At 42.0% G+C, this 25,970-nt stretch overlaps 2 protein-coding genes across 5 annotated transcripts in view; one reads left to right on the top strand and one right to left on the bottom strand.

Annotated features, from left to right (window-relative positions):
- The window catches only part of LOC135700710 (probable phosphorylase b kinase regulatory subunit alpha), a 34,465-nt gene extending 21,123 nt beyond the window's left edge, over positions 1–13,342 (bottom strand). Inside the window, exons 1-5 of one of the 4 annotated variants that reach the window (XM_065221291.1) lie at positions 12,998–13,342; positions 12,790–12,937; positions 11,257–12,372; positions 10,879–11,202; positions 9,599–9,746 (exon numbers count right to left, since the gene is read on the bottom strand). In XM_065221291.1, the coding sequence (XP_065077363.1) occupies positions 9,599–9,746; positions 10,879–11,202; positions 11,257–12,372; positions 12,790–12,918 (1,717 nt within the window). In that variant the 5' untranslated portion in view covers positions 12,919–12,937; positions 12,998–13,342. Of the gene's footprint in view, positions 1–9,598; positions 9,747–10,540; positions 10,689–10,878; positions 11,203–11,256; positions 12,373–12,789; positions 12,938–12,997 lie in introns of all 4 variants that reach the window. The other 3 variants (XM_065221290.1, XM_065221289.1, XM_065221288.1) reach the window with 3 other exon arrangements.
- Positions 13,343–22,316: 8,974 nt separating this feature from the next.
- Positions 22,317–24,933, top strand: Sac1 (Sac1 phosphatase). Its single transcript, XM_065221364.1, has 6 exons — positions 22,317–22,503; positions 22,643–22,734; positions 22,807–23,012; positions 23,081–23,321; positions 23,386–24,386; positions 24,453–24,933. The coding sequence occupies exons 1-6, from the start codon at positions 22,469–22,471 to the stop codon at positions 24,657–24,659; spliced, it is 1,782 nt and encodes a 593-aa protein (XP_065077436.1). The 5' UTR covers positions 22,317–22,468; the 3' UTR covers positions 24,660–24,933.
- Positions 24,934–25,970: the final 1,037 nt, after the last annotated feature.

Here is a 25,970-nt window from a genome sequence, read left to right as displayed (position 1 = left end):
ATCTGGTTGTCCGGAGTGATGGCCTGCGGATCCGGTCGTAATATTTGAGGACAATCAAGGAGCGATAGGTATGGCGAAGAATTGTGAAAGCAAGAGAAGCAAGCATATAGATATCAAGCACCACTTCATCCGGGACCACATTGCGAATGGACGTGTAGCGGTGAAGTATATCAGTACCGAGAAGCAACTGGCGGATTTGTTCACCAAACCGATGGACGCGGTGCGCATGGAGAAGCTGTGTCAAGGCTTTGGAATGGCCGATTGAGAGGAGGTGTTGGCGTAGTAGGCAATCAGCCGTCGCTTTCCCCTATTACGTTGTTGGGAAGCCTTCCCTGGCAACGACCCGTTACCCGTTTGTGAAAATTAATAACTGTTCATTCCACAATCGCACTTTGTGTAGTACAGACCTTTAAATAAACTTTTCTCAGTTTTTCCTGTTAAACCATATACTTCGTTTGGAGTCTCCCATTTGTCCCTTCAAGATAATGAATCGTAAAAAGCGCATCATTAATGATAGTTTTAATTAAAATTTAATTTCGCCATTCATTCATTCGGTTTTCCACCAGCCCATATGATTGAAGACGGCTCGCCCTCTGGTGTTGAGTGCTGTCAAAAGCAATACGAAGCACCCCAATGGTCATGAAATTTCCCACAGAACTACAGTGAAATCTTTTCAACTCGATATTGAAGGGAGCATCGAGTTATAGAATAACAATTCCATACAAAATCTCTTTCGCAGTAGGCATGACATTCATTTTTACTATCGATATCGAGTTAGTGGACATCGAGTTGTGTAAAGTTGACTGTACCTAAAAAATCTACTCTGAGGTCACTCCCAAAAGTCCCTTTGAATTTCCATCTGAAATACACAAGGGGCAAGACCCCAAAAAACCCATACAATTACTATAAAATTAAATGCAATTACATTAAAATCTATTATTAACAATCGATCTTATTGTACTTATATTGCATAACAAATTTTAACATATTGTTGTTACAATAAATGTACAATACGTCCCATATAATAAGAATTTTCAACAATAGTAATGGTAAATGGCTCAAGTTTGTTCTGGAAAAAGTAATTTTTCGTATGGTTTTAATACATAACAACCCCCTTGTTCTAGATTTCCCATTTAATTTAACGTTGCGAATAATACGATTTATTGTAAATACAATACTGCTCACTGTCATTTGCTCTCTCACTTTTCGCATCACAGCAACATACACACTAAGATTTTTTTACAGGAGTCAGTAATTTTTTACTGAGTTTTTGAATTGCTGAAAAAGTCGGCAAAAATTCAAATGACCGTTATCCGTAAGGAATCAATGAAAACGACCAACTTTATTTTCTATCATTAAATGGGGTTAACAGAACTAAGTATGTACAAGTTCAGAACAAATTTTCTCATCAATAAATTTTCCACAGATTTTTAAACTTTTACCGAACAGTTCCGCAATTCAAAAACTCAGTAAAACCATACTGACTCGATTAGTGTGTATGGAGGTGCGAAGCCGAAAAGCTGCCGTCAAGCAAAACAGCAACGATGTCGCTTCTCAAATGGCCTCCGTATTTATTACCAAAACGTGCGTGGGTTGAGGACTTAAATCGACTCGTTTTTCTTGGCTGTTGTGGAGGCTGAATATGATTTGACGGAAACATGTGTCTTCAGAGCTGACCGATCTCCCCTGAACACTCGAAAATCACGCGGTGGAGGCGTTCTGATTGCTGTCTCAACGAGACTAACCAGCTACCTAAGCACCCCGCCCATTTCCAGCCTACTGGAGGAGCTCTGGATTGTCGTGGGATTTTGATTGAGTTCCCGTTCCCACTCTCCTATTTGTCGACTACAATCAAGGTGGTTTGCAGTGGCGCTTCACCGACGCGGATTTAACTTTCACGGGTTTACTCAAGTAAACACTTTTCCGAACCGAAACGGACGTTTGCTAGATCTTGTCCTGGCAAATGACTACGCATTACCGGGTATTTCTGGTATTTCTACTTCTTTGCCCGTCGAGCCACTGATCGGTTTAGACCATCCCGCTCTCGTCGTGTCATTCAGGGTACCTACTCCGATTGTTTATACGCCGCCATCTGAGTGCTACATTGAACAATGTGCTTGCGGACATTGATTGGCAATTTATCGAATCGACCGCTAGTGTCCATGATGCTGTGGATTTTTTCAGTACTGTGCTGGAAGATCCTATTTTTCATATTATCCCAGTACTACGTAATACTACCAACCGGTGGAAACTAACGACCGACTTGGGACCGAAGATAGTACCAGAGCTGAGCCAAAAAGTTGAGCACCTTTCTTAGGAGCATTCATGTCTTAGAGTTACCTCTATGGTACGACACCCGCAAAATATAGTCGCTATATTAATAGTCTGGCGGATAGAATTTCGATCTATCGAATCAATTCAATATATTGTAGACCAACAATTGAAAAGGTACTATCAACTTTTATAAACAAAGCGTTAATTATTCTTTCCTCGCCAATCGAGTGCAAATTACCAGTATCATCGGATATGGGAAACTTTCCCCAACCCAAAGATGGTGTTAGTTTGCGTAGGCGAGCCTTGAGTCACCGGAAAAGGGTTTCCGAAGTTTTGATCGCAATAGCTGATGTGCTTTTTCTGTTGTTAGTTGTGATTTGCTCGATTGGTTCCGCTATTTGACAGCTCAATTGGTTCCCGAGATTCTATCTGCCAGACTATGAATATAGCGACTATACCGCAAAAGCCTCACCTACGCGCGCAGAAGTGTCAACGTTCAGCCGCCCTCCGAAAGTACTGCAACTCTCGTTCACCGTACTACAAACGACTGTTCAATTTTGCGAGTCATCGCTATTGAAAATACAATCATTTTCTCTACAATCGACACGTAAGACGCACGGAAGCAAATCTTCGCGCGAACCCGAAAAGTTTTTGGTCGTTTGTTAACTCCAAACGGAAGGAATCCGGGTTGCCCAAAAAGCACTTCCAAAACAGTAACAGCAGCAGCAGCAACCAATCGGCACAGAGAAGTCTCCCTTAGGAAACTTTTACCAAGGGGCAATTCACTGCTCTTGACGTCAGATGGTTCCAAAACGTACACTGAAAGTGCCATTCGTGACGATCGCGACCTGTTGTACCAGGCGGTAAACGAAGAGCTTAACTCCATGACAACTAACAATGTATGGAAGCGTGAAGCCACTCAGAACGAAGTGGGTGTTCCGGCTCAAGGAGGACGAGACTGGACGACCAGTTCGACCAAAGGTGCGACTGAGTGAAGGGCTTCCTTCAACGCCCTGGAATCGAATCAGTTCGAGTGGTGCTCGCTGTTGCTGTCCATCGTGGTTTTCGTGTCCACCAGATGGACGTCAATACCGATATGTATGATTGACATCGCGTCAACAAAAGCTGTTTGCATCGAAACCGGTGTACTTCCCTTTAGGCATCTGATGACCATCGCTACCTGTTCCAAAGCAGTTAGCTTTCTTGAACGCACAATCGGTGAGAATGAGGGAGTGTCCCTCCTCACGGAGGCGAACTAACTCCTTCAATATCTGACCAATCAAGAGCTCAAGAGAGAGAGAGATTGGAACTCTCCTCAATTGAAGATCGACTGGACAATGAAAAGGAAGTTCAGAGCTGGAGAAAACTCTATTCATCTTCACAAAGCATACCTACAATTCATTTCTACCAAACTTGCCAATCACCAACTCATATTCACCGACGGCTCTAAAGCACTTGGTCACGTGGGAATTGTGGTAACCGGTCCCAATATAACCTACTTTCATCGCCTACCTGATACCTATTCCGTGTTCACAGCCGAAGCTTTTGCCTTATTTTTAGCTACCTCTGGAGCTTCATCGTGTCCTGCGGCAAACCTCTCCGACTCAGCAAGTGTACATTCGGCGCTCGAGTCTATTTATTTATTTGTCTGCATCAACAGGCTGTGTATAGCCCCAATGATGATTTAAGTAACTTATATAGGTAAGTCAAACAATAAAAACTAAGAATAAAATACATAAATAAAACACACAATCATTCACGGTTAACTGTGCCAGAAAAGAACGATGAGAAGTATCTTCGTATCAGCTGTCGAGGCATATGGAAATCGAAGATGCCCGAGACTCGATTGAACACTCGTTGCAGCCCACCTATTGCACCGTTCAATGCCATAGTTTGTGCGCTGAAGTGGCAATCTCAGCATAACGTTGTTACGTAGCGCACGGGGTTGGACGTTAATGTTGACTTGCCCCAAGATTGCACTGCAATCAATTCTACCTTGTAAAGTGTCCGCAATGAACAGGGCCCTAGAGGTGTCTCTTCTAGTTTGGAGAGGCTCCAGATCAATCAGCTGGCAACGACTTTCATAGCTGGGCAGATGAAATGGGTGTCTCCAAGGCAGCTTCCGTAGAGCGAATCGAAGAAAACGGCGTTGAACGGACTCAACTCTCTCAGCACCATTGTTGTAGTTTGGACTCCAGACCACAGAACAATATTTCATAATGGATCGCACCAAGCAACAGTACAGTGACTTCAAACAGTAGATATCGGAGAAATTCTTTGCTATCCTGAAGATAAATCCCAATGTCCTAGACGCCTTGTCGACAACGTACGAGATGTGCTGCTTGTACGTAAGTTGAGAATCCAGAATAACACCCAGATCTTTCACATGGTTCACACGGTCGATTACAGTGCCGATAAGTTTGTATTCAAATGTGATTGGTTCTTTCTTCCGAGTAAAAGTGATCACTGAACACTTAGTGGGTGGGGCTAACCACCATTCGGTTCAAATTACACCAGCTGGCAAAGGCTTCGAACTGACGTTGAAGGAAGTGACAGTCATCAATCGAGCGGATTCGTAGGTAGATTTTAAGATCGTCTGCATACGATAGTCGTGGGCCTTCGATGACCAAGTTCACGTCATTGAAGTAGAGTAAGAAAATCAAAGGTCCCAGGTGACTTCCTTGAGGTATTCCTGACGTATCTAGATATATATTGGACCGGTTGTCACCAATGGCAACCATCAGTTGCCGATCAGTGAGATATAAACGAAACCATCGCAAGAGGTTGCCGCTGACCCCAAGTCTATGCAACTTGGCAATCGCGATGGCATGGTTTAGCTTATCGAAGGCAGCTGCCAAGTCGGTGTATATGACGTCTGTTTGAGTCCTCTCTGCCATGCTTTCCGTAAGATACGATGTCAAACACAGCAGATTTGTGGAAGTAGAACGACTGGAAGTGAAGCCGTGTTGATCACCACTTAGATACTGCTTACAATGAGAGAGTCTTACAAGAATCGGCACCCGTAGATCCAAGCTATACACAATGCGGCTAATAACAACCTTCGATTTGCCTGGATACCCGGACACTTCGAAATAGCTGGAAACGAAACCGCTGTTCATCTGGCGTCCATCGGTGGGGAGTTAAATTTTTATACCAATGAAACGCCTGCTGCCGAAGTCAAAACATGAGTTAAAGCGATCATCCAAGATGCTTGGACCCAAAGCTGGTAACAAGAAAGATGGCTATTTTTGCGAAAGGTGAAAGGTGACATCAAAAAATGGACCGATCAGCCCCGCGGGAGAGACCAACGAACCCTATCGCGTCTAAGAACGGGTCACACTCGAGCCACCCACGATTATTCCATAGACAGGCACAAACGGTGCGAGATATGCCAGACAGAACAATCAGTAGAACACATACTTGTGAATTGTCCCAAGTATGAGGATCATCGACGTCTGTATGGTATCCACGCTGGAGTGCGAGACGTTCTATGTAACGATCCCTCATACGAATCTGCCTTGCTGTGCTTCCTGAAAGACACCGAACTCTACACACAAATTTGAAAAACTTATCTTCTGTCCACGCTATGAGGACTTACCATTTCACAACTGATCATCCTGCAAACACCTAACGGACTATTATCCAAATATCAATATTGTTATCATCATCACATCAACCCCATTTGCCAAAGTTTAACGGATTACGATTTTGTTTAACATTTTTATAATATGTATAATATGCCATGCACTAACTACTGTAACTATTTATTATTCAATTGCCAAGGGGGGCCTCTCTGGATCTTTCAAACGACCTCTCCATGTTACCATTAAACGGGAGATGAACCAGCCTGCAGCTGAAAATCTCGATAATAAAGACATAAAAAAAATAATCGCGTCAAGACAGCTTTCCTACACGGAGAACTAAAAGAAGATCTCTATATGGAAATCTGGCAGCGTATGCAAGCTACAGAGGTCTACTGGAACGAACGTTTCAACTCAACCCTGCTGAAGCTTGGATTTCATCGATCCAGACATGATTCCTGCCTCTATGTCTCTTCACGTAAAGATGATGAAATCTACCTGTTGCTTTACGTGGATGATGTTATTACCGTTTTCCGAAGAGTTCAGTATGACCTATTGCGGTGAAGCAAAGTTTTTCTTGGGAATACTAGTCAACTAAGACCCGGAGCAAAGTGTACTGATGCTGTTACAACTTACAAGAAGTTACTGCCATCAATATTCTGGAGAAGTTCGGAATGTTGGACTGCAATTCCACCAAAAGCCCAATGGAGAAAGGACTTCAGCTGAGCCGTGACAGAGACCGTACCATATCGGGAGCTACTGGGTAGTTTGATGTATAAAATGCCATGTGTCGGCTTTATGGGACGGTTTCAGCAAACACCAATGGAAACTCACTGGCGAACACTGAAGCGGATATGCAGATACCTGAAGGGAACAAGCGCTACGGGTCTACGCTTCAAGAGGAATGAATAATCAGACTACTTGTCGGATTCGTAGATGTGGACTGTGCAACTGATATAGAAGACCGCAAGTCAGTAACGGTTTTCCTGTTTAAGGTGTATGGCTTAACGGTGTCTTGGGCCAACCGCAAATAGCCTACTGTTTCTAGATCTTCAAGCGAAGCAGAATACGTTGCTTTAAGTGCAGCTGTTTCTGAAGCAGTTTGGTTAGCCGGAGTTCTAGAAGACATCAACAGATCCTGTCACACTATACTAAGATAACCGAGGCTGCATAGGACTAGCCAAGAATGCTGAATCTAAGTGGATTAAGCACCATTTCACCAGGGATCATGTGACAGCTGGGATTATCAAATTAGAACCAATGTCTACCCCTGAGCAGCAGGCAGATCTCTTCACAATAGCTTTAGATGTTTCACGGTTCCAATACCTCAGAAGCAATATTGGAGTCACCGATTGAGAGGTTGGTGATCAAGTCATCGGTGTTCAACGAGGACCGTTCATCACAGCAACCCAAGTTTTTTTCTGACGTACTGGAGGTGTTATTTTTTGTGTCATTCCCAACTCAACATCCATCCTTACCAGACGTTCAATAAACTAGTTATAAAATAAAACTGATCCTGTCCTGGCTATCGAGAAATACGGCCCTCAATAAAAACATAAACACTGAACTGACAGAATACACTTGAAGGCTGACTAAAAGTAAATTGGTACGCACAAAAAGTCCTGTAATTCGTGATTCAATAAGTTTAAAAAGTCCATTAATGGTTGCTTTTCAGATTAGATGGTTACATTTCTCCAGTTCGAACGAAATCTCGATCTCTCGAAATCTCTTGATGGAGCCCATCAGCGCCCGCACAGTGGAAACAGACACGGAATCAGCGCATTTCTTCCATTTTGTCCGCATTTGCTGGATATCATTGACTGCCCCGCCGCTTCGTCGAAGTCGCTGCTTTGAAATTACCCAGTATTTTTTGATTGGTCGAAGTTCCGGGCAATTCGGAGGATTCATTAGCTTGGGGACAAAATCGATCTTGTTGGCAGCATGCCACTCCAGAACCACCTTGTAGTAGTGGCAGCTGGCCAAATCGGACCAAAACATGACTTTGCCCCTATGCTTGCGGATGAACGGCAATACACGCTTTTTCAGGCATTCTTAGATGTAAACTTGGGATGTCATCGTCGAGGATGTGACGAATGGTTCCGTGTTCAGGGCACAACTGCAAATCACTTGCCAAAGCATGGCTTTCTTCGCGAACGGGTCGGCAAACACGAACTTGAATCTTCACGGCACATCCCTACGTCCATTTGCGATGTAATACTTTTGACCTGGAAGTTGTTTAAAATCGAGTTTGACGTAAGTTTCGTCATCGATCAAAATGCAGACCTTGTGATTCGTCAAAACACGGTTGTACAAGAGCCTTGCACGCTTTTTGGCCACGGAATTCTGCTTCATGTGCCGGTTTGGGTGTTTGCTGGCTTTGTACAACTAGAATTCCCTGGCAAGGATGTTCCGCGGTCTGTGGATCCGCACCGTTTGAAAGTTGGCGTTGTACCTTCTGGCCACATCTCGGATCGAAAGACCGGGGTTGGCTTTAACGCACCTCAACACCTTGCTGCGCAGCTGACGATCCCTGGTTCCAGTTTTTTTCGTTGATTCCTTTCCACAATCAATACTAGAGGCCTGCGGGGGGCGTACCAATTTACTTTTAGTCAGACTTTATAACTGATTTCAATACCTTCATGCAAGCAAAATACACTTTTATTTTTCTAAGACACAGAAAATTACATACATTCAAAAAATGCAACATAATACATGTCTACACAAAATACACGTTTATTCGATAAAAAATTCTTCAATACGTTGGCCTGAATCGAAAAGACACTAGTGAATCGCCCCTCGGCTTACCGCAGCATTGTTCGAGCCGTTTCCTGGACAAATTCCGGAATTCAATAACCGATCTGAGCAATAATTATCGAATTATTCTATTTTGTTCACAAACAAGACTGACGCCTAATAAGGCAGTAAACGTAAAGTCCTCTAAGGCTTTGTCCCGATTGGCGAGTTAAATTTAACTCGTGGTTAAAAGTGACATTTCGAACGTTATTTCCAATTTTTGAAAATCCCTGTGCTGTCAATCGACTGGTTTTCGAGAAGAATTCAGCTTCTTAAATTGCAAAACGTTGTAAAGTCAATCCTCGATGAACACTTCAAATGGTCCTATCTGCTTTGATCGATTCTCTTCATTGACTTTCTCTTTTGATAACCACTGCTTTGCGAACAGATTTCGCGCTAATTTTAGCTCATAGTTTGATGAAGGAGGTTCTTATCTAGCGTCCAAAACGTCAAATACAACAGATAAAGGTTTTGCAGTTGAGTTATTAACGAAAGAGGAAGTCAATGAAGACAATCGATCAATGCAGATAGGACCTTCTGAAATGTTTACCTAGAATCACTCAGTCAAAAAATCGGGCAAAATCGTGAATGTATCTAGTACATAATTCGAAATAAACTTCATCTTAGCCTACGAAATGTTCCCTATTTTTGGTGAACGCTTTTGTCTCTCTCTAGGAAACGTCGAAAAACATAAACTAACAGGACACCCACATTTTGCTATCACACAACTCAACTCAAAATGGCAAATAGAGCAAACCGCAAATGTATGAGCTCGAATGATGATGATGAATGATAGCTTAATAAATAATTCCAGAAGATGAAACCAACGATTATATGCAACGATAATGTAAGAGCGACGATGTAATGTAGCAGACTTGTTGTAGTAAGAAGTAGTAATAGAAATAATGGAAGAAGTAGAAATTTTATCTTATAGATCGTGTTCTAATTACCTACGAGCCAGTTGGTGGCCGTCAGTGTGATCGTCGGTCGACCAAGCAGATGGTGCCAGCTAATGCTGAGGAACGCGAGTATGTCCATGAAATTGCTGACCAGCAATGATGGATCGCGCGACATATAGTACTCGTCATGGTCAAAGATCTAGAGGACCGAACAACCACATTTCGGGTCGGATCAGTGCGGTAAGTTCAGTGAGTGGAAAGCCATCACCATATGTAAACCATGTTTGTTGTTTGATGTTTGTTTCGAATGTTTTTGAGTGATGTTCAAATTTACATTTGGGTGCCGCCAATTTTGAAAAGAACAAAAAAGAGAGAAAGAGAGAAAGATACTGCCAATTAAAAGGATAAACAACTACCAAATTTCGGGGATCGATCGGTCTGCACGCGTGTCCTCCAGTTGTAGCGAATATTCAGCGTTGACATCTTGTTTGGCGATATTTAATACGATGTTGTCGAAGAGCGGTTTCGACTGGCGAAAGACTGAAAAACTGCAAAACCCTTTCTAACAAAGCGCACTACTTAGGAGAAGCAAAAAATTAGGTATGTGCCATATGCTAATATGATCTAGATAAGAAGCAAAGGATGGAAGAGGAATAGAAGTAGGTATACACGCATGCTTCCCACGCGGCAAAGAAAAGCGAAAGCCAAACAAAACGACTACCATCTAGTTTCTGCGTAGGTTTATATACAGGAAGTATCAAAGAACAGAAAAGGTTACAGGTTTAGAAACATGTATCAACAGAGGAAATCAGTGAATAAGAGTAATCATAGCACAGTGAAAATACAAATTGAAACGAAAATAATAGTATAAATACAGAAAAGAAATGAAAAGAGAAATTATACATAGATATACAGAGCTTTTTAGAGAGAGGGGGAAATGGACGCATAATCGAAAAGATGATATGAGCTATATACGGTTCGCGGAGCACCGACCTAGATGTACGTTTTTCAGCGTCATCGTCAGCAGAGGCCGACCGAGGAGATTCTGCCAGGCCGATTTGAGAAAGTTGATCTCCCCCTTCAGCAGATCGATCATCAGTTCGTTGTCCGAGGCAATGTAGAAGCGGTTCACGTCGGAGAACTAGATACAGGTGTACGGGACGAGGAAGTAATAAAACTATGTGAACAAAATATCTAAAGCTAGCCCTCACGGAAGCGCTGCAAAAAACGGGGGGTTAAACTCCAAACGGTGTGGTGTGGGCGTAGCAAAATTCGTTCATATGTTAAGAAGGAGACGGAGAGAAGTGTTGCAGAGCCCAACCGACACTTACCTGGGGAGTGAAGGCAAAGATGCGGTCCTTGAGCGAGTACAGCTTGCTGGTACTGAGGATACCGACGTCCCGGGATTTACGACCGCTTAGGCCGAGTTTCTTATTCCGACCCAGATAGGTGTACAGATGGCTGAGAACTCTAGCCGGTTGGACTTCGATCGGGGCAACGTCGGCGATGGTTTGCACGTGAATGCCATGCTCGGCCAGCTTATCTCGGATATCGTTGTCCTCGGCCAGGATGACCACCTGGACTACCACGTCCGGTTTCTTCTGCGCGCCCAGTCGACGATTCAGTGGATCCAATTCACCAACCGCCAAAAACCCCTAAAAGCAATTTCAATTAGATTCGATCATTCGCTTGTCTACTCCAAAACTCACCTCCTGAAGTAATTTGCCCAAAATGTACAACGATTGACCCCAGAGGAAGGGGCACCGTCCGACGACCATCCTTTGTTGTGAACCCGGATTTTTATACTCGGCCGCAACCACCTCTCCCGGCACTGCGTACAACTCCGGCACCAATCGCATGCCTTCCTCGGTTTTGACCAGAATTTCCTCCAACTTCATCGAATACTCGGACACGGAATCCTTATCGTTCTGGAACTCCTTGTTCAGAATCAAATAGCAAAAGAACAGAGGCCATTCGCACTCGATATTCTCAAACATTCGCAGCTCCCAGCGCTCGTAGTACAGCCGGGTATTATCCTCCTTCGGAGTCTTGTAACCATCGCGAAGGAAGCGTTTGCAACCGAACCGTCCCTGAAGCCGAGTCACAATCGCATCCTGAGTCGATTCAATCAGCTGCGGATCATCGCAAGCAAAGGCAGGAAATCCAATCACCGACAGCAGTCCAGCATCCAACTCTTTGCTGTTCGATTCCCTTGGCAGCATCGACTGCAGCACCGCTTGACACTTGTGAGCCTCATCTGCCAGCACATGAATCACACTTCCGGAACCGCCACGGGCTCCAAACAGATCCAGCTCATTCATAGCCTCCAGAGCCGCTTTGGCCATCCCGATCGAACTGGCATTCAGTTCCGTCTGACCATGGTTCGACTTATCACCACGCTCCCAGATGCCATAATCCGGAATACAGTAAGCCGACTCAATGTAGAATACTAAATTCTGAATAAAAGACACCTCATCTAGCGAAAACACGATCTGCAGCCCAGAAGCAGTCATCTGAGCCAAAATCAGCAAATACAACGAAATGGCATCAATCTGCAAGTGACCCCACTCTTCGTCGCCCACCACGGGCTGGCCGTTCTTGCTCGAATACTTGGCATGCAAGGAATCCAACGGATTCTGAGTCGTCTTGAACCGTTCGACCTTGTCCTTCTGGTTCATCATGGCCATCAGGAGACCCCGCATCAGTTTCACACAGCACTGCTCCAGCTCGTACGCCTTGGCACGGTCCTCGTCCTGATCGGCAATCTTCTTGTATGCCATCGACAAGCCCCATACGGCCAAGATGCAGTAGACATTGTCACGAATCTAGAAGCAGAACAAAAGCAAGGGCGTTAAACGATATGACCTTGAGACGTACCGGCACGCAAATTGCAGTGCTGCCAAAGGTGTACTAAAACTCCAAAATGTTGCCGTTTATCCCCAACCCAGCGCTAGGCACCATCCTAAAGTTACATCAATTTTGAATTCTGTGCCAACTTTGGAGAAGAAACGAATTTTCTGTGTGCAAAACCTTATCAAACTTAACAAAGCAAACTATCGGTACGTCTTACAGTTTGTCCGCCAGTTCCTCTACCCGTTTGGCAGCGCTGCGTAGAACATTATCGTATATATACATTATATATGTAATCAGTCTTAATAATAAAAAGCATTTGAAAAGCAACAAGCCAGTTGTAACGGATGGAAAAACCGGACCTCATTCCCTTTTCACTTCCGATTACCTACCCAGGCGTGCTGTGTTTGTGGGCTGGCGGGGAATAAACCGGTGACCGGCTGCTGATGGGACATGATCAGACGATGGACGATCCGCTGGTAATAGTCCAGCCGGACGCCCGAATTGCTGCGGCTTCTCATTTTCTCGAATTCGACAAATCTGCAATCATAAAAAAAAACTATAAATAATTGAAAAAATACTTTCCAAGGAAATGCCTACCAATAAAACACTAAATTTGATACTTCCTCCTGCAAGCCACTAGGAAGAAGACACCTACGGAGTGCACCTCAAGTAAAGTAACTTTGTATGCGATGCACACAGGAAAAGAAAAAAAAAACGTCCAACAAATTTTAATCGAACTTTTCACGCGCTTATCCTGTTCGAACGGGACGAATTTTACGGTGCTCCAGCAGTGGGTCACTCTTGCACTACCGGGGAAACTTTTCAGGGCCGGTTTCACTCCGGGAAAAACGAAATCAAAATGTATATTCCCCAGTGCAACTTGGGACGACTGGGCCTCCCGCAGTTACGATGATGATGTTCTGAGCGAAAAAACGAGCCTAGAATGTCACTTGAATGTCAATTCAATCATCTGGCTGGTGATGGGGCTTCGCGAGATGGCGTTGCAGTGGAAGAAGTTTGTGCGGGCGAGTTGTTGTGGGTGGAAGGGGCCAGACAAAGGGGAGAAGCGTTCTTTTGTTGTTTCTTGTTTTGTGCTCGTCATTCGCTGTGCGGGGTAGGAATGCGATCATAAAAATGTAAACATTTCGTTAAGAATTATGTTCAGCTGGGGCTACACCACGCAGGACATGTGCTCCAAGGCGGCAGAAGGACAAAGGTGTGCCGGAGAAAAAAAGGCTCTCGAAAAAAAGTTAAGGCTGTGAACCATTTGCCGAGATAAATTAAAATTATTCAAAGGCCTGTATCGAGATCAAAACCAAGTGAAAATCTCATATTGGTTGTTCATCAACGGGAAAATATAATTAACCACTTCATTCGAGCAGTTAAAATGACGTTTACTACACTCTTAATTCAGATCACCGAAGTCGGTAGTATTTTACCGGGTTTTTGAACAGCAGAACAAGTCGGTAAAATTTTCAAATGACCGTTACATGTGAGAAATCAAGAAAATTTCTAGTTTTTATTTTTCATCAATATATGAGGTTAACTGAACAAATTCTGTACAAGTTTGGAATAAATTTTGTAATAATTGGGTTTTTCACTGATTTTTAAACTTTAACCGAACAGTTCTGTAGTTCAAAATTTACCCAACGACGGAGGCCTGGATTAGTGTGTACCACTCGAACTTTGAAATAAAACATAATAATAATATTTTGAGATTTTTTCTTCTAGAACCACGAGAAAAGTAGCCAACATTTGTGCGTTTCATAAAAATAGAAATTAGTTGGTCCAATTTTGTGAAATCGCAGGTAGAAATTCACGCCAAAACTGCTTGACAAAGTGGTCAATTTTCTTCGCTTGGAACTGTAAACGGATACGATCCACACGCTATTCTGAATCTACCCAGTAGATGGCACCCATTCTTGTATCTACACAGCAAAAAAAGTTGTTGAAGCTGCTGCAACCAGGTCAATCCATCGGTTGTGTAATATCACATTGTACAATGCGAGGTACAATGTACATCGATTTTGCGAACAAAATTACATCCATTGATGTTATATTGTATCTGTGTTTTGCTATTACATCATTATTTCATACATCAGCTTGAATTACGTTGATCGATATAACATTTTTTTTTGCTGTGTAGTATAAGGAGTTTTCAAAATCTGGGTAAACTAGTTTTTTTCTGATGAGTAGAATCTCATCCATCATCTAATCTAGTTTTAATGCTTAAAATATAAAAATCTGATGCTAAAAAATGTAGATATGGAACTGTTTTCATGACGAGTGCTATCAGCAGCTAAAGTTAGTAAGTATCACCGACAAACCGACATGAATGACCATAGCAAAAACAATAAAATTTCTAACCAAAGCACACTACTGACATGAACCCGCATGCAAAAGTTATGGAGGTAACCCATTCGTTGTCAACAGAAGCGTGCAAAATGGCAATACAAGTTTTGTTGCTCGGCGAGGATCACCTTTGGAGTTCTATTCGGATAATGGAACTAATTTTCATGACACGAAATGAATTGATGTCACAGATGGATCAAGGGGATATAGCTGAATCGTTTACCAATGTGAATACTAAGTGGATATTCAATCCTCCTAAGGCTCTCCATATGGGCGGGGCATGGGAACGAATGGTTAGGTCAGTAAAAACCGCTCTGGAAACCATCCCAACAAACATTGGAAGCGGAATAGGAGCTTATTCAGGAAAAAATATACTTCTTCGACTACAAAATGGCTTATTCAGCCATTAATCAGCTCAAATTGTTTGTTGGGATGCCTGCGTTTTGAAAACCAAACGATGAAACATTGACTACAGTGATAACTGATGCAGAATCCATAGTTAATTCTCGTCTACTGACATCCCTAATAAAAATTGTATGGTTAATTTGCTTAACGACGTGTTCTGGGTATCATCCAAACCATTTGTGGAATAGTTCAATGATTTGGGTTATCATTCGTTTATGGTTATTTTTTATTAGGGATTCGTTCCCTTGGATTTGGATGACCAAGAAGCAATCACACCTAACCATTTTCTTTTGCTCAGTTTTTACTGGAGTCAAACAACCTTCAAAAGTGTTCACATAGAGCTTTTTGACGTTTAATCGGTACACACTAATGCAGCATTTAAATTGAAGGAGTGCGAGCAAGAAAGAAACAGATTAGTGGGAAAACAAACCATCCATTTATCCCTGTGTGCTAGATAGAGAAAAACAATTAAACGTCAAAAAGGTCTATAGGACAAGCTTGCTTTGAGGAGAGACTAGGAGCTGGGACAGAACTTGGTGGATTATTTTTGGAGGCGTTGAGTACAAGAGAATCTACCTTCACTTACTCGTCGGACAAAGTGGTTCGACGATACTAAGCCTGTGGAGTTGGGTGATCTTGTGGTCATTAGACTGATGCAAAATTTGAAATTTCCGCTCCACAGTGCTTAAGGGGAAGCAGACCGCTCCGAAAAAAAAAATTACGTTTTGATTTTTCTAAAAATATTGAAAAAAAAGTATCAAAAATCTAAAAAAATCACATTTCTTCTAATTTTTTAAAGAAAATTCACGTGCAAAAACATGTTTTATAAGTCATTATGGCATAAAGTTGGACTCAAAATACCACAAAACATCAACTTTTTGGTTTTTCTGAGAGTCCAATTTTTTTTCATGATGGGATAGAAAAAAATTTTTTGCATGTAATTTTTGACAAAAATCTAAGGAAGAAACTGATTTTCTTGGATTTTTGATATTTTTTCCCAATATTTTTAGAAAAATAAAAACGTACCGAAAATATTTTTTTTATTTTTGGGCCGGTGAGCTTTCCCTTACGGTTCCAAATTGGGTCCTGATTAGCCTCCCAAAATTTGAACTCATTTAGTGAGAAACTGACTTGGCACAAACCATTTGAAGTTTATATGGGAATTACTATGAAGAACCCATAATTTTGGTTCATATCGATCTCAAAATTCCCCAGTTCACTCTACTTTAGAAAATGATAGCTGAGCTTGTTGAAAAGACCACTTTTCGATCAAATGTAAGGAACAAAAAATATTAATGATTCAAGTCACTGATGTCTTATGATTATGCTCAATCAACTGTTCAGCAGGCAACATTGGTGTTTATGGCGCGTAGAATTGAGGACAAAAATCATGGCTACTATGTCACACTGCAGAATACAGTGTTGCCCACAATACAGTTGCTTAATCTTGCCATAAGATTATCAATCTCTTAAACAATTAATAACTATTTAATTTGACGTTTGGCTGAAAAACGATTTTCTGCAAAGTTGTAGCTGATATGAATTCCCATAAGAATAGCAATAGAATTTTTTTAACAGTACAATATGTAAAAAGGCCAGAAGACAATGAACAAAAAGTTTTGTTTTCCCATAGTAATTTCCATATAAACTTCAAATGGTTTGTGCCAAGTCAGTTTCTTATCAAATGAGTTTAAATTTTCGGAGGCTAATCAGGACCCGATTTGAAACCGTTTGAACACTGTGGAGCGAAAATTTCAAATTTTGCATCAGTCTAGTGGTCATTGTAGGTGAGAAAAAGCGAAATGATTGGATAAGAGGACGAATTGCTAAGGTGATCACAGTGGCAGATGGACGAGTATGACAAGTAGAAGTACAAACAAACAATGGAATACTAAAGCGCCCGGTTTTCAAGGTAGCAGTTTTGGAAGTCTTGGGTAAAACTGGAGCAGGGAACCAGTGTTACGGGTCGGGGAATGTTACATTACATCGACAAATCCATCGCAGTATAGAAGACTGGAACGAAATCGCTGAATGCTACGTAGAGATCTGCGGCTTGACTCGGAGTGGAAACCGCCATTTTGCAAAAGTTTGAGTGAACAGGAAACACGTTGATTATATTGCGTTTATTATTCGCCTTTTATTATTATTTACGTTTGGAAATAATGAGAAACTAAAATGGTAAGATCGATGTTACAACACAGAGCTCATGTAACTAAATTTTGTATTTTCTTAAATATAGCTTTGAAGCAACTCCAACCAAACCTATGCGAGTTCAACACACTTATTACATTTAGGTAAACACTTTATTGAACGATTAATACTACATTTATTACACTATCTACTCCTAATAATTTATTCTGTGACCAGCCGTGCCCAAATACTATTTGATAACTAATCCTAAATCACCATCGTTAAGGCCCAAGCGCAATGACAGCGGAAGCGGAACGGCAGCCGCAGCGGAAAAGCCCGATCTGAGTAAACTTTCCGTTTCCGTTCCGCTTCCGCCCACATTGCGTTTGGGCCTTTAGTTTCCACCGGTTGACTGTACTCTAAAGGGTGATACGGTCAAAATTTGGTCAATATCAACTTGACGTATTTCTTTCAATTTTGCATTTAAAAAACCTGAACACCCCTCATTTTGAAGGTGTGTGTGTGTAGAATGTTGCTCCTATTTTGATTTTGGAATTCACTCTTCAGTTGTCAAAATGCCGTCCAAGCAAGAAGAGCAGCGTATCAAAATTTTGCTCGCGCATCGCGAAAAACCGAGCTACTCGCACGCAAAGTTGGCAAAATCGTTAAAAGTTGCCAAATCAACCGTTACAAATGTAATTAAAGTGTTTGGGGAACGTTTGTCGACAGCCAGGAAGTCTGGATCGGGGGGAAATCGAAGACCGGAAGCCGCTGAGACGACAAAGAGAGTTGCCGGTAGTTTCAAGCGAAACCCTAACCTCTCTCTCCGAGATGCCGCAAATAAGCTGGGTGTATCGTCTACAACCGTGCATTGAGCCAAAAAACGAGCCGGACTATCGACTTACAAGAAGGTAGTGACTCCAAATCGCGATGATAAACAAAATACGACGGCCAAAGCGCGATCCCGGAGGCTGTACACGACGATGCTGACGAAGTTTGACTGCGTGGTAATGGACGACGAAACCTACGTCAAAACCGACTACAAGCAGCTTCCGGGACAGGAGTTTTATACGGCAAAAGGAAGGGGAAAGGTAGCAGATGTTTTCAAGTACATGAAACTGTCAAAGTTCGCAAAGAAATATCTGGTTTGGCAAGCCATCTGTACCTGTGGCTTGAAAAGCAGCATTTTCATAGCTTCCGGGACTGTCAACCAAGAAATTTACGTGAAAGAGTGTTTGAATAAACGTCTGCTGCCTTTCCTGAAGAAACACGGTTGTTCCGTACTGTTTTGGCCGGATTTGGCATCTTGCCATTACGGTAAAAAGGCCATGGAGTGGTACGCCGCCAACAACGTGCAGGTGGTTCCCAAGGACAAGAACCCTCCCAACACGCCAGAGCTCCGCCCAATTGAGAAATACTGGGCTATTGTCAAGCGGAACCTAAAGAAGACCAAAAACTGCTAAGGGCGAGCAGCAGTTCAAGGCAAACTGGCTTTCTGCGGCGAAGAAGGTGCACAAGGTGGCTGTACAAAATCTGATGGCAGGGGTCAAGCGTAAGGCCCGGCAATTCGGATTTGGAAAAGCGGAAGCCTAACTGAATATTTTTCCTGAATTTTATACTAATTGAACTTGAAAAAGAAATTTAATTTGATTTTTTAAATAAACGATTTCACCGATTTACACGCGTTTTCCCTTGACCAAATTTTGACCGTATCACCCTTTATTTTACTGAGTTTCATTCAGTCACCGTAAAGCTGTTATTTCCCGGTAAATTCAGTACTTGCTATTACCGTAGAGGTAACTCTAAGACTAGAAGGTCCCGAAATAACGTGCTCAACTTTTTGGCTCAGCTCTGGTACTCTCTTCGGTCCCAAGCTAATCGATTCACCCCTCGAAACATAGGAAAAACCAATAACCCCTAATTTTATCTGTCAAACTTTCATAGCAAATCAAAACAAACATTGCGTAGTACTATAATTTCGACTAGAATGGGGTACGTTAATCGTTTGCTTGGGACCAATAGGCTAATCAAGTAGTGAGCCAATTCAAAATCGTTAGTTTCGTATTGATTGTTGCTATTACCTCTATGGTTCTACCTCGCTTACTTGACAACGGAAATATCCTCGTGAAAATAGCAAACCATTGTGACAATTAATGAAACATCTGGAAGAAGCCACAATATTGGGCAGTTTCTGCACTTCTGCATCGACTTCCAGATGTTTCATTTTGAAGCAAAACCATTCAATACAATTGCCTCATCTACAGCTCCAGACAGACTTAGGCATGCAATCCAGCACACCGAGAGTGCTACGATCCGGTCGAATCATCAGGAAGCACTGACCGCTCAACGAGAATAGTTCAGAATCGGAATAAAAATCGTTAAAAGTGTATCCAAAAATAATCATTGAACAGTTAATCATTTTATTTATAAATTTACTGACTTATTCATCAAAATATCTACTGAAATAAAAAATACTGATAAATTCGGCAAAACAAATGTAAACAAATGAATTACTGAAAAAGACAGCAATTATTTAACAAACTTACACCGAAGACAACACATCAAGAAGACTGGCGACTATTTTCTCATACGAACACTATAACAGGTACAATCGCGTCATCTGCCGCTCAAAGGTAAATGCTTTGAACGAATTTGTTAGCAAAAACTACATCCTCAGAAGAAAGGCTAAAACTGTAATTTCTGGCATTTCAGAGATTTTGTGATTTACGGAGTTTTCAGTTAAATAAAAAAAAGTACTGAAAACTCAGCTGTTTGAAAACCCAGTACAATTTTACCAACTTCGGTAATCTAAACTCTGTGTCTGCACCACACTCTATCCCGAGGGGACGACTCTATCTACGCTGCAGGAAAGATTGTGTTTTGCTGTGGCTAGCAGCTCACACGCTGAGTAGATAGAAAGACGATTGATGACGATTCTGAAGATTTCCTACCAAAAGATGATGCGCGATGCAAGTAGATGCGAGAAATGCAAGAAGATTTTTCGAAGAATGATTCGCTAGTGTGAGATTTTTGAGCATCTAAAATTGAGATTTAGATGTGTCACCCCCCTCGCTCTATCCAGCTTTCCCTGCTCGATAATGGCGGCCTTTTTGTATGAATAAATGTATCCTTCACTGTGCTTTTTGACACTATGTTATCCTATGTTCTTTCATTTTCTTCTGTTCCTGAGAGAGAGAGAAAGGGAGGGGTCAAAACCCGAACCTCCAAATAGCACAATGAAGGATACATTTTTATTCATACAAACAGGCCGCCATTACACAGCAAAAAAAGTTGTTGAATATTACATCGAAACTGCTGCAACCAGGTCAACCCATCGGTTCTGTAATATCACATTGTACGATGTACATCGATTTTGCGAACAAAATTACATCCATTGATGTAATATTGTATCTGCTGTTTGCTATAACATCATTATTTCATACATCAGCTTGAATTACGTTGATCGATATTACATTTTTTTTTGCTGTGTACCCGATGTCAATTATACAAGGTCTGGCCTAACTGGCTTATTGGTATTAGTGAAATGTGGAAATGTTTATTGGTGTTCGTATTTCATCACAACCCTAATAAAAAATAACCATAAACGAACGATAACCCAAATCATTGAACTATTCCACAAATGGTTTGGATGATACCCAGAACCGTCGTTAAGCAAATTAACCATACAATTTTTATTAGGGAATGTTTATCTTTTTACAAGAAACAGCTGTTTTCTGTGACAACACGTCTGCTATTCGCAATATGGAATGTTGTGCTGCCGTGACATCGTCATTCGCTTGCTCAGCAACGTTTACAACATTTTTGCTTCTGAAACACCAGCAAGCTGCCTGTTGTTCCAGACCTTGTATGATTGACATCGGCCATTACCGGGCATCTCAAGCTAGAGTGGGTGTATAATGAGTCACGCCAAGAGTGAAGCCAAGTCTACCTATTTAGCTGTCAGACCGGCTAACTATCGTGCAGAGTAAACAAACATTACGATGCTATGAAAGGTCCGCGAAAGGTATTGCAATAAAATATAAAATATAATCGAAGAAATGATCATAAACTCGCAGTGAGCAATAAATTGTCATGGGATACACTCAAAAATATTACAAAACGAATATAGATTAAATTTTATCCATTTTATGGTTATTCAAAATTTATACTTTGGTTCGATTAAAATTTTCGTCAAAATTATACTAAGTCCGAATAACGGAGTGGAATTCGATCAGTGTTTACTAAAATGACAGGAATAAGAACATCTGGATTCCCTTCGGAGCTTCGTGCTGGTGAAGGGCTTTGTCCCAGCGGATTTCTACTGCGCCTGTAATCTGCTGGGCAGCATCGAAATTGTAAGTATTTTTTTAAATATTATTAATAAAAAATAAACTAATGAAAAAAGCTACCTGAGACAATTTTTATTTTCATTTGAAAACAATAATATTTACCATAAATGAAATAAAGAAGCGAAAAATACATTCTCTTGAATAAACTGTATCTATGCATTGTGAGTATATTTCGATTTTATACTATGGCACGCATAAACCATTTTTATACTAACTTTGCATTCTCTCCCTTTATACCGACCTTTGCGTCGGTACGGAGAGTTGCTATTTAGCGTAACTTTTATACTATTTAGATTTCAATATTTTTTGAGTGTACGTTTGGTAATGATCACTTATGAGAATTTCTACTATTTTTGGTTGAGATAATTTGACTAAATCACTGATATAATGATTTACTGCAGCCGCTATTTTTTTCTCGCTAGAAGTCATTTGAAGTTGATGTAGAAGTCCTCTGTTGCCAAGTGAAAAGAAAGGGAATCTTTCGAAAACCGTGACTCATTATACACCGACTCTATCCCAAGCATGGAAAGCTGGATTTACGCACAGTTTTGTGTGATTGCCCATTAGAAAACATCAGAATCCCACTCCAGCAACTACACCCCTGTCGTTTTGTTGATGTTGCTTTTTGACGGATTCTTTTTTGTTTTCTTCGTTGACAGTCGTCATCGTTCTGTCATCCGATAATCACGTCATCGATTTTTCATGGTCAGTCGCCAGAACAGCAGCATCAAGAGTCGTTTCGAAAATATTCTCCTTGGCAGATGCATTAAAATTGGCGATTTGTCTTGCAATTTCTGGTTCTTTTTGTGCGTAAAATTATAGTGATTCAACGATGGCTTCATGGGAGCTGCACGATGATATGAACTTGTAAGTAAATATGATGGTAGAAGTTTTTTTTTAATTTTGTTGTAAATCAAAAGTGTACACGGTCAAAGTTCGCCTTGCAAAAAGTGGTTCACAATTTGCTGTCGTCCTAGTTTGTTCTAATAATTCCTATTGATTACAGTTACATCACAGCTGATAAGTTCTACATCGAACCTAATGGGAAAAGCGAGGTGCTGATAATCGATCGAATCAGTCGGGAAACGTCTCTTCAGGGTAATGCCCTCTCGTAGCATACATTAAATGCCAAAGTAATTATCGATTTTTCCGTCTCTTGTCTCGTCGCAGTCAAAACCAATCAGCTCCCGCAGGGCATCCAGATACGCAAGATATGCGGCATCCTGGGGGTGATCAAGCTGATCAGTGGCTTCCACTTGGTCGTGATGACCCACCGGATATTCGTCGGGATCGTCAATTCGCAAGTCATCTGGCGGTTGGCCGGATTCGACATCATACCCTTCGTTCCGTCCCTGACGCATTTGAGTGAGACGCAGGTAACATAATTTGTGTGGGTGGTAGTGTGATGGAGCATGAATGAAAATGTTCTCATTATTTTTTACAGAAAGTGCAAAACAATGTCTACCTTGCCATGATCCGGCAAGTACTGGACACTCCGTATTACTACTTTTCGTACACGTACGATATCACGCATACGCTGCAGCGGTTACACTCGATGCCACCGGATTTCATGCAGACGGGACTGTATGAACGGGCGGATTCCCGGTTCGTTTGGAATGGGTATCTGTTGAAGCACTTCCATCGGCCAGAACTGCGGCAGTATAGTCTACCGCTCATTCTGGGATGTAAGTATATGTGGCATTGAGTGTTTCTCAGGGAAATATTGTCTATATCGAATTCATTTCACAGTCGTTTCCGTGAATGATGTCATGGTGCACAGCCATAACTTCCAGTGGATTCTGATATCTCGTCGCTCGGTTCATCGGGCAGGAACTCGTCTGTTCTGTCGAGGTATTGATCAATCTGGTAACGTATCGAACTACGTGGAAACCGAACAAATTATCGACGTCCGCGGGGATAAGGTTTCGTTCGTTCAAACACGTGGAAGTATTCCTCTGTTCTGGCGGCAGACACCCAATCTTAAGTACAAGCCCCCACCGGAGTTGGTAGCCGGAAGGGATCATCTGATAGCTTGTTCCAAGCATCTGGATGCTCAGCTGATTCATTACGGTCGACAAGTGTTGGTCAATTTGATTGATCATCGCGGAGCGGAAGATGTCCTGGAGAAAGCCTTCGCCACAACGATTTCTACTCTGGGCAATCAGAGTGTGCGATACGAGTCGTACGATTTCCATGCCGAGTGCCGGAAGATGCGCTACGATCGGCTGCATAATTTGATCGCTAGATTGGCTCACGAGCAGGACGAATTTGGTGTATTCCACCTGAGAAGAGATGGAACTCTTCTTTCTTCTCAGGATGGCGTCTTCCGCACCAACTGCATCGATTGTCTGGATCGTACGAATGTGGTCCAAAGCATGTTGGCCAAGCGAAGCTTGGAACAATGTCTCGTGAAGCTAGGCGTTCTAACAACTGGTCAGCGAATTGATCCGAGTTCGACCTTCGAGTGGTTGTTCAAAAACGTATGGGCCGACAATGCCGACATGATTTCCACCCAGTACTCGGGCACGGGTGCGCTCAAGACAGATTTCACTCGCACTGGCAAGCGCACCAAAATGGGTCTGCTCAACGACGGCGCAAACTCCCTAACTCGTTACTATAAGAATAACTTTAACGATGGCTTCCGACAGGATGCTATTGAACTGTTCCTGGGAAGTTACGTCGTACAGGATGGCGAAGGCCTTACCGTTCACTGTCCGCTGGTGATTCAGAAGGGGTGGAAATATGGAACAGTAAGTTCTCTGCTCGTTATCTAATAACTCATTAATAGGAAGTAATCTCAAATTCGAAAATTTCAGTTCCCAGTGGTGCTGCTGTTTGCATTCGCCATGTTCTTCACGTCGGCCGTATACCCGCAGGAGTACAATACGGAAAATCTGCTCTTCATTCTGTTCTGGGGCTCGATGGTTGGCCTCACCGGTGCCGGCATTCTCAAGTACGGCGTAGAGTTTGTCGACTGGCCCAAGCTGGTTCCCGCGACACGATCCAGCAAGATGGAACCCTGACGGCACTGGTAATTTTCTGTTTCATTACTGTTAAGTTGTTTATTCTATGCGACCAGGTGGATTGTTTTAATTTCCCTTTCTTAACACTGTGTACAGTACTTTGGATAAGTATATGATTGTATATGTTAGGTCCAGTGGTTCCAGTTGCTAAATTCTAGTGCACGCTTTTAACATCCTTCTCCCTCCCTTTTTCCATGTTTCTGAAAACTACTTAGAGAACGTTGAGAAGGTATTTCCAAATGACGGTCACAATAAAATTCTAGGCATTCTTTAACTACGTGTCCACTTGACTCACTCTGGATGTGAATGAAAGAACTTCCAGGCTGGTGCCAGGGTCTCTAAGATTTGATATCTGTCTGTCGTTGCCGTTTGTAGCAACAATCTGGTGACGATGAGAGTTGAAATAAACAATGGCAACTTTGTGAAACTACTGAACGTGAAAGTTCTAGAGATGCATATGTAGCTTATAGGTTTGAAGAGGAACGATTCACTTTAATTCAAGTGGATTTAATTAAGTTCTATAGTTAGAACAAGACATGAAAGGGGCATTTTACATTGCCAATGAGAGTAACTCAAAATTGAGTCGAATTTGTTTCAACATTGCAAAAAGTGGGGTTACGATTTTCCGCACTTTTCCGGGAGAACTGCTCGAATATGAGGAAAATCGACCAACATTTTTCTCAGTCTAGTAAACAGTAAGTTTTGTAACAGTAAGAAAGTTCTTATCGTATAGTGTTCCTTCACTTTTGTGTTATGATATCACAGACAAACAGACGTAACTCTTTGGATAAAACGCTCTCGCATATTTTGGCTTACGTCATTGAGCGACACGTTCCGCAAAAAGTTCCTAAACAAGGTAATCATCATCCTTGACAAACAAGTGACCTCCGTATGTTAAAGTCTTCCAAAAGAGCCGCGCTAAGAAATTACAACTCAAGGACCATTATGCGAGAATCAATCATGCGTATCAACGAACCAGTCGCCAATGTTATCGGCGTTATCAACGAGATGTTCAACGGAAGCTTCGATTTCACCCGAAAACTTTTTGGAATTATGTGAATGAGCAACGAAAGGAGTCTGGCCTTCCATCGACTATGGAACTGAACGGCGAAGAAGCTTCATCCCCTCAGGACATTTGCCGTCTGTTCTCAACCAAGTTTGCGAGTGTATTCTCGGATGAGAACCTACCTGACGAGCACGTTTATCTAGTAATGTTCCAATGTCTGGTCAATCTTTCGCAGCTATCAACATCGACCTTGCTAACTAGTGCGGCTTCGCAACTGAAGGCTTCATTTAAACCTGGACCTGACG

Source organism: Ochlerotatus camptorhynchus, unplaced genomic scaffold (genome assembly GCF_037179485.1).
Source record: "Ochlerotatus camptorhynchus isolate MF236.1 unplaced genomic scaffold, CSIRO-AGI_Acam_v1.1 ptg000141l, whole genome shotgun sequence".
NCBI classification, from domain to species: Eukaryota; Metazoa; Arthropoda; class Insecta; order Diptera; family Culicidae; genus Ochlerotatus; species Ochlerotatus camptorhynchus.
The sequence above is the reverse complement of the archived record's forward strand: the minus strand, read 5'-3'. Positions and strand labels throughout refer to the sequence as shown.

Coding starts and splice junctions, on each gene's coding strand:
- Sac1 (XM_065221364.1), top strand. CDS start 22,469: ATGGCTTCATGGGAGCTGCACGATGATATGAACTT. Junction 22,735..22,806: donor TCGGGAAACGTCTCTTCAGG/GTAATGCCCTCT, acceptor GTCTCGTCGCAG/TCAAAACCAATCAGCTCCCG. Junction 23,322..23,385: donor TCTACCGCTCATTCTGGGAT/GTAAGTATATGT, acceptor TTCATTTCACAG/TCGTTTCCGTGAATGATGTC.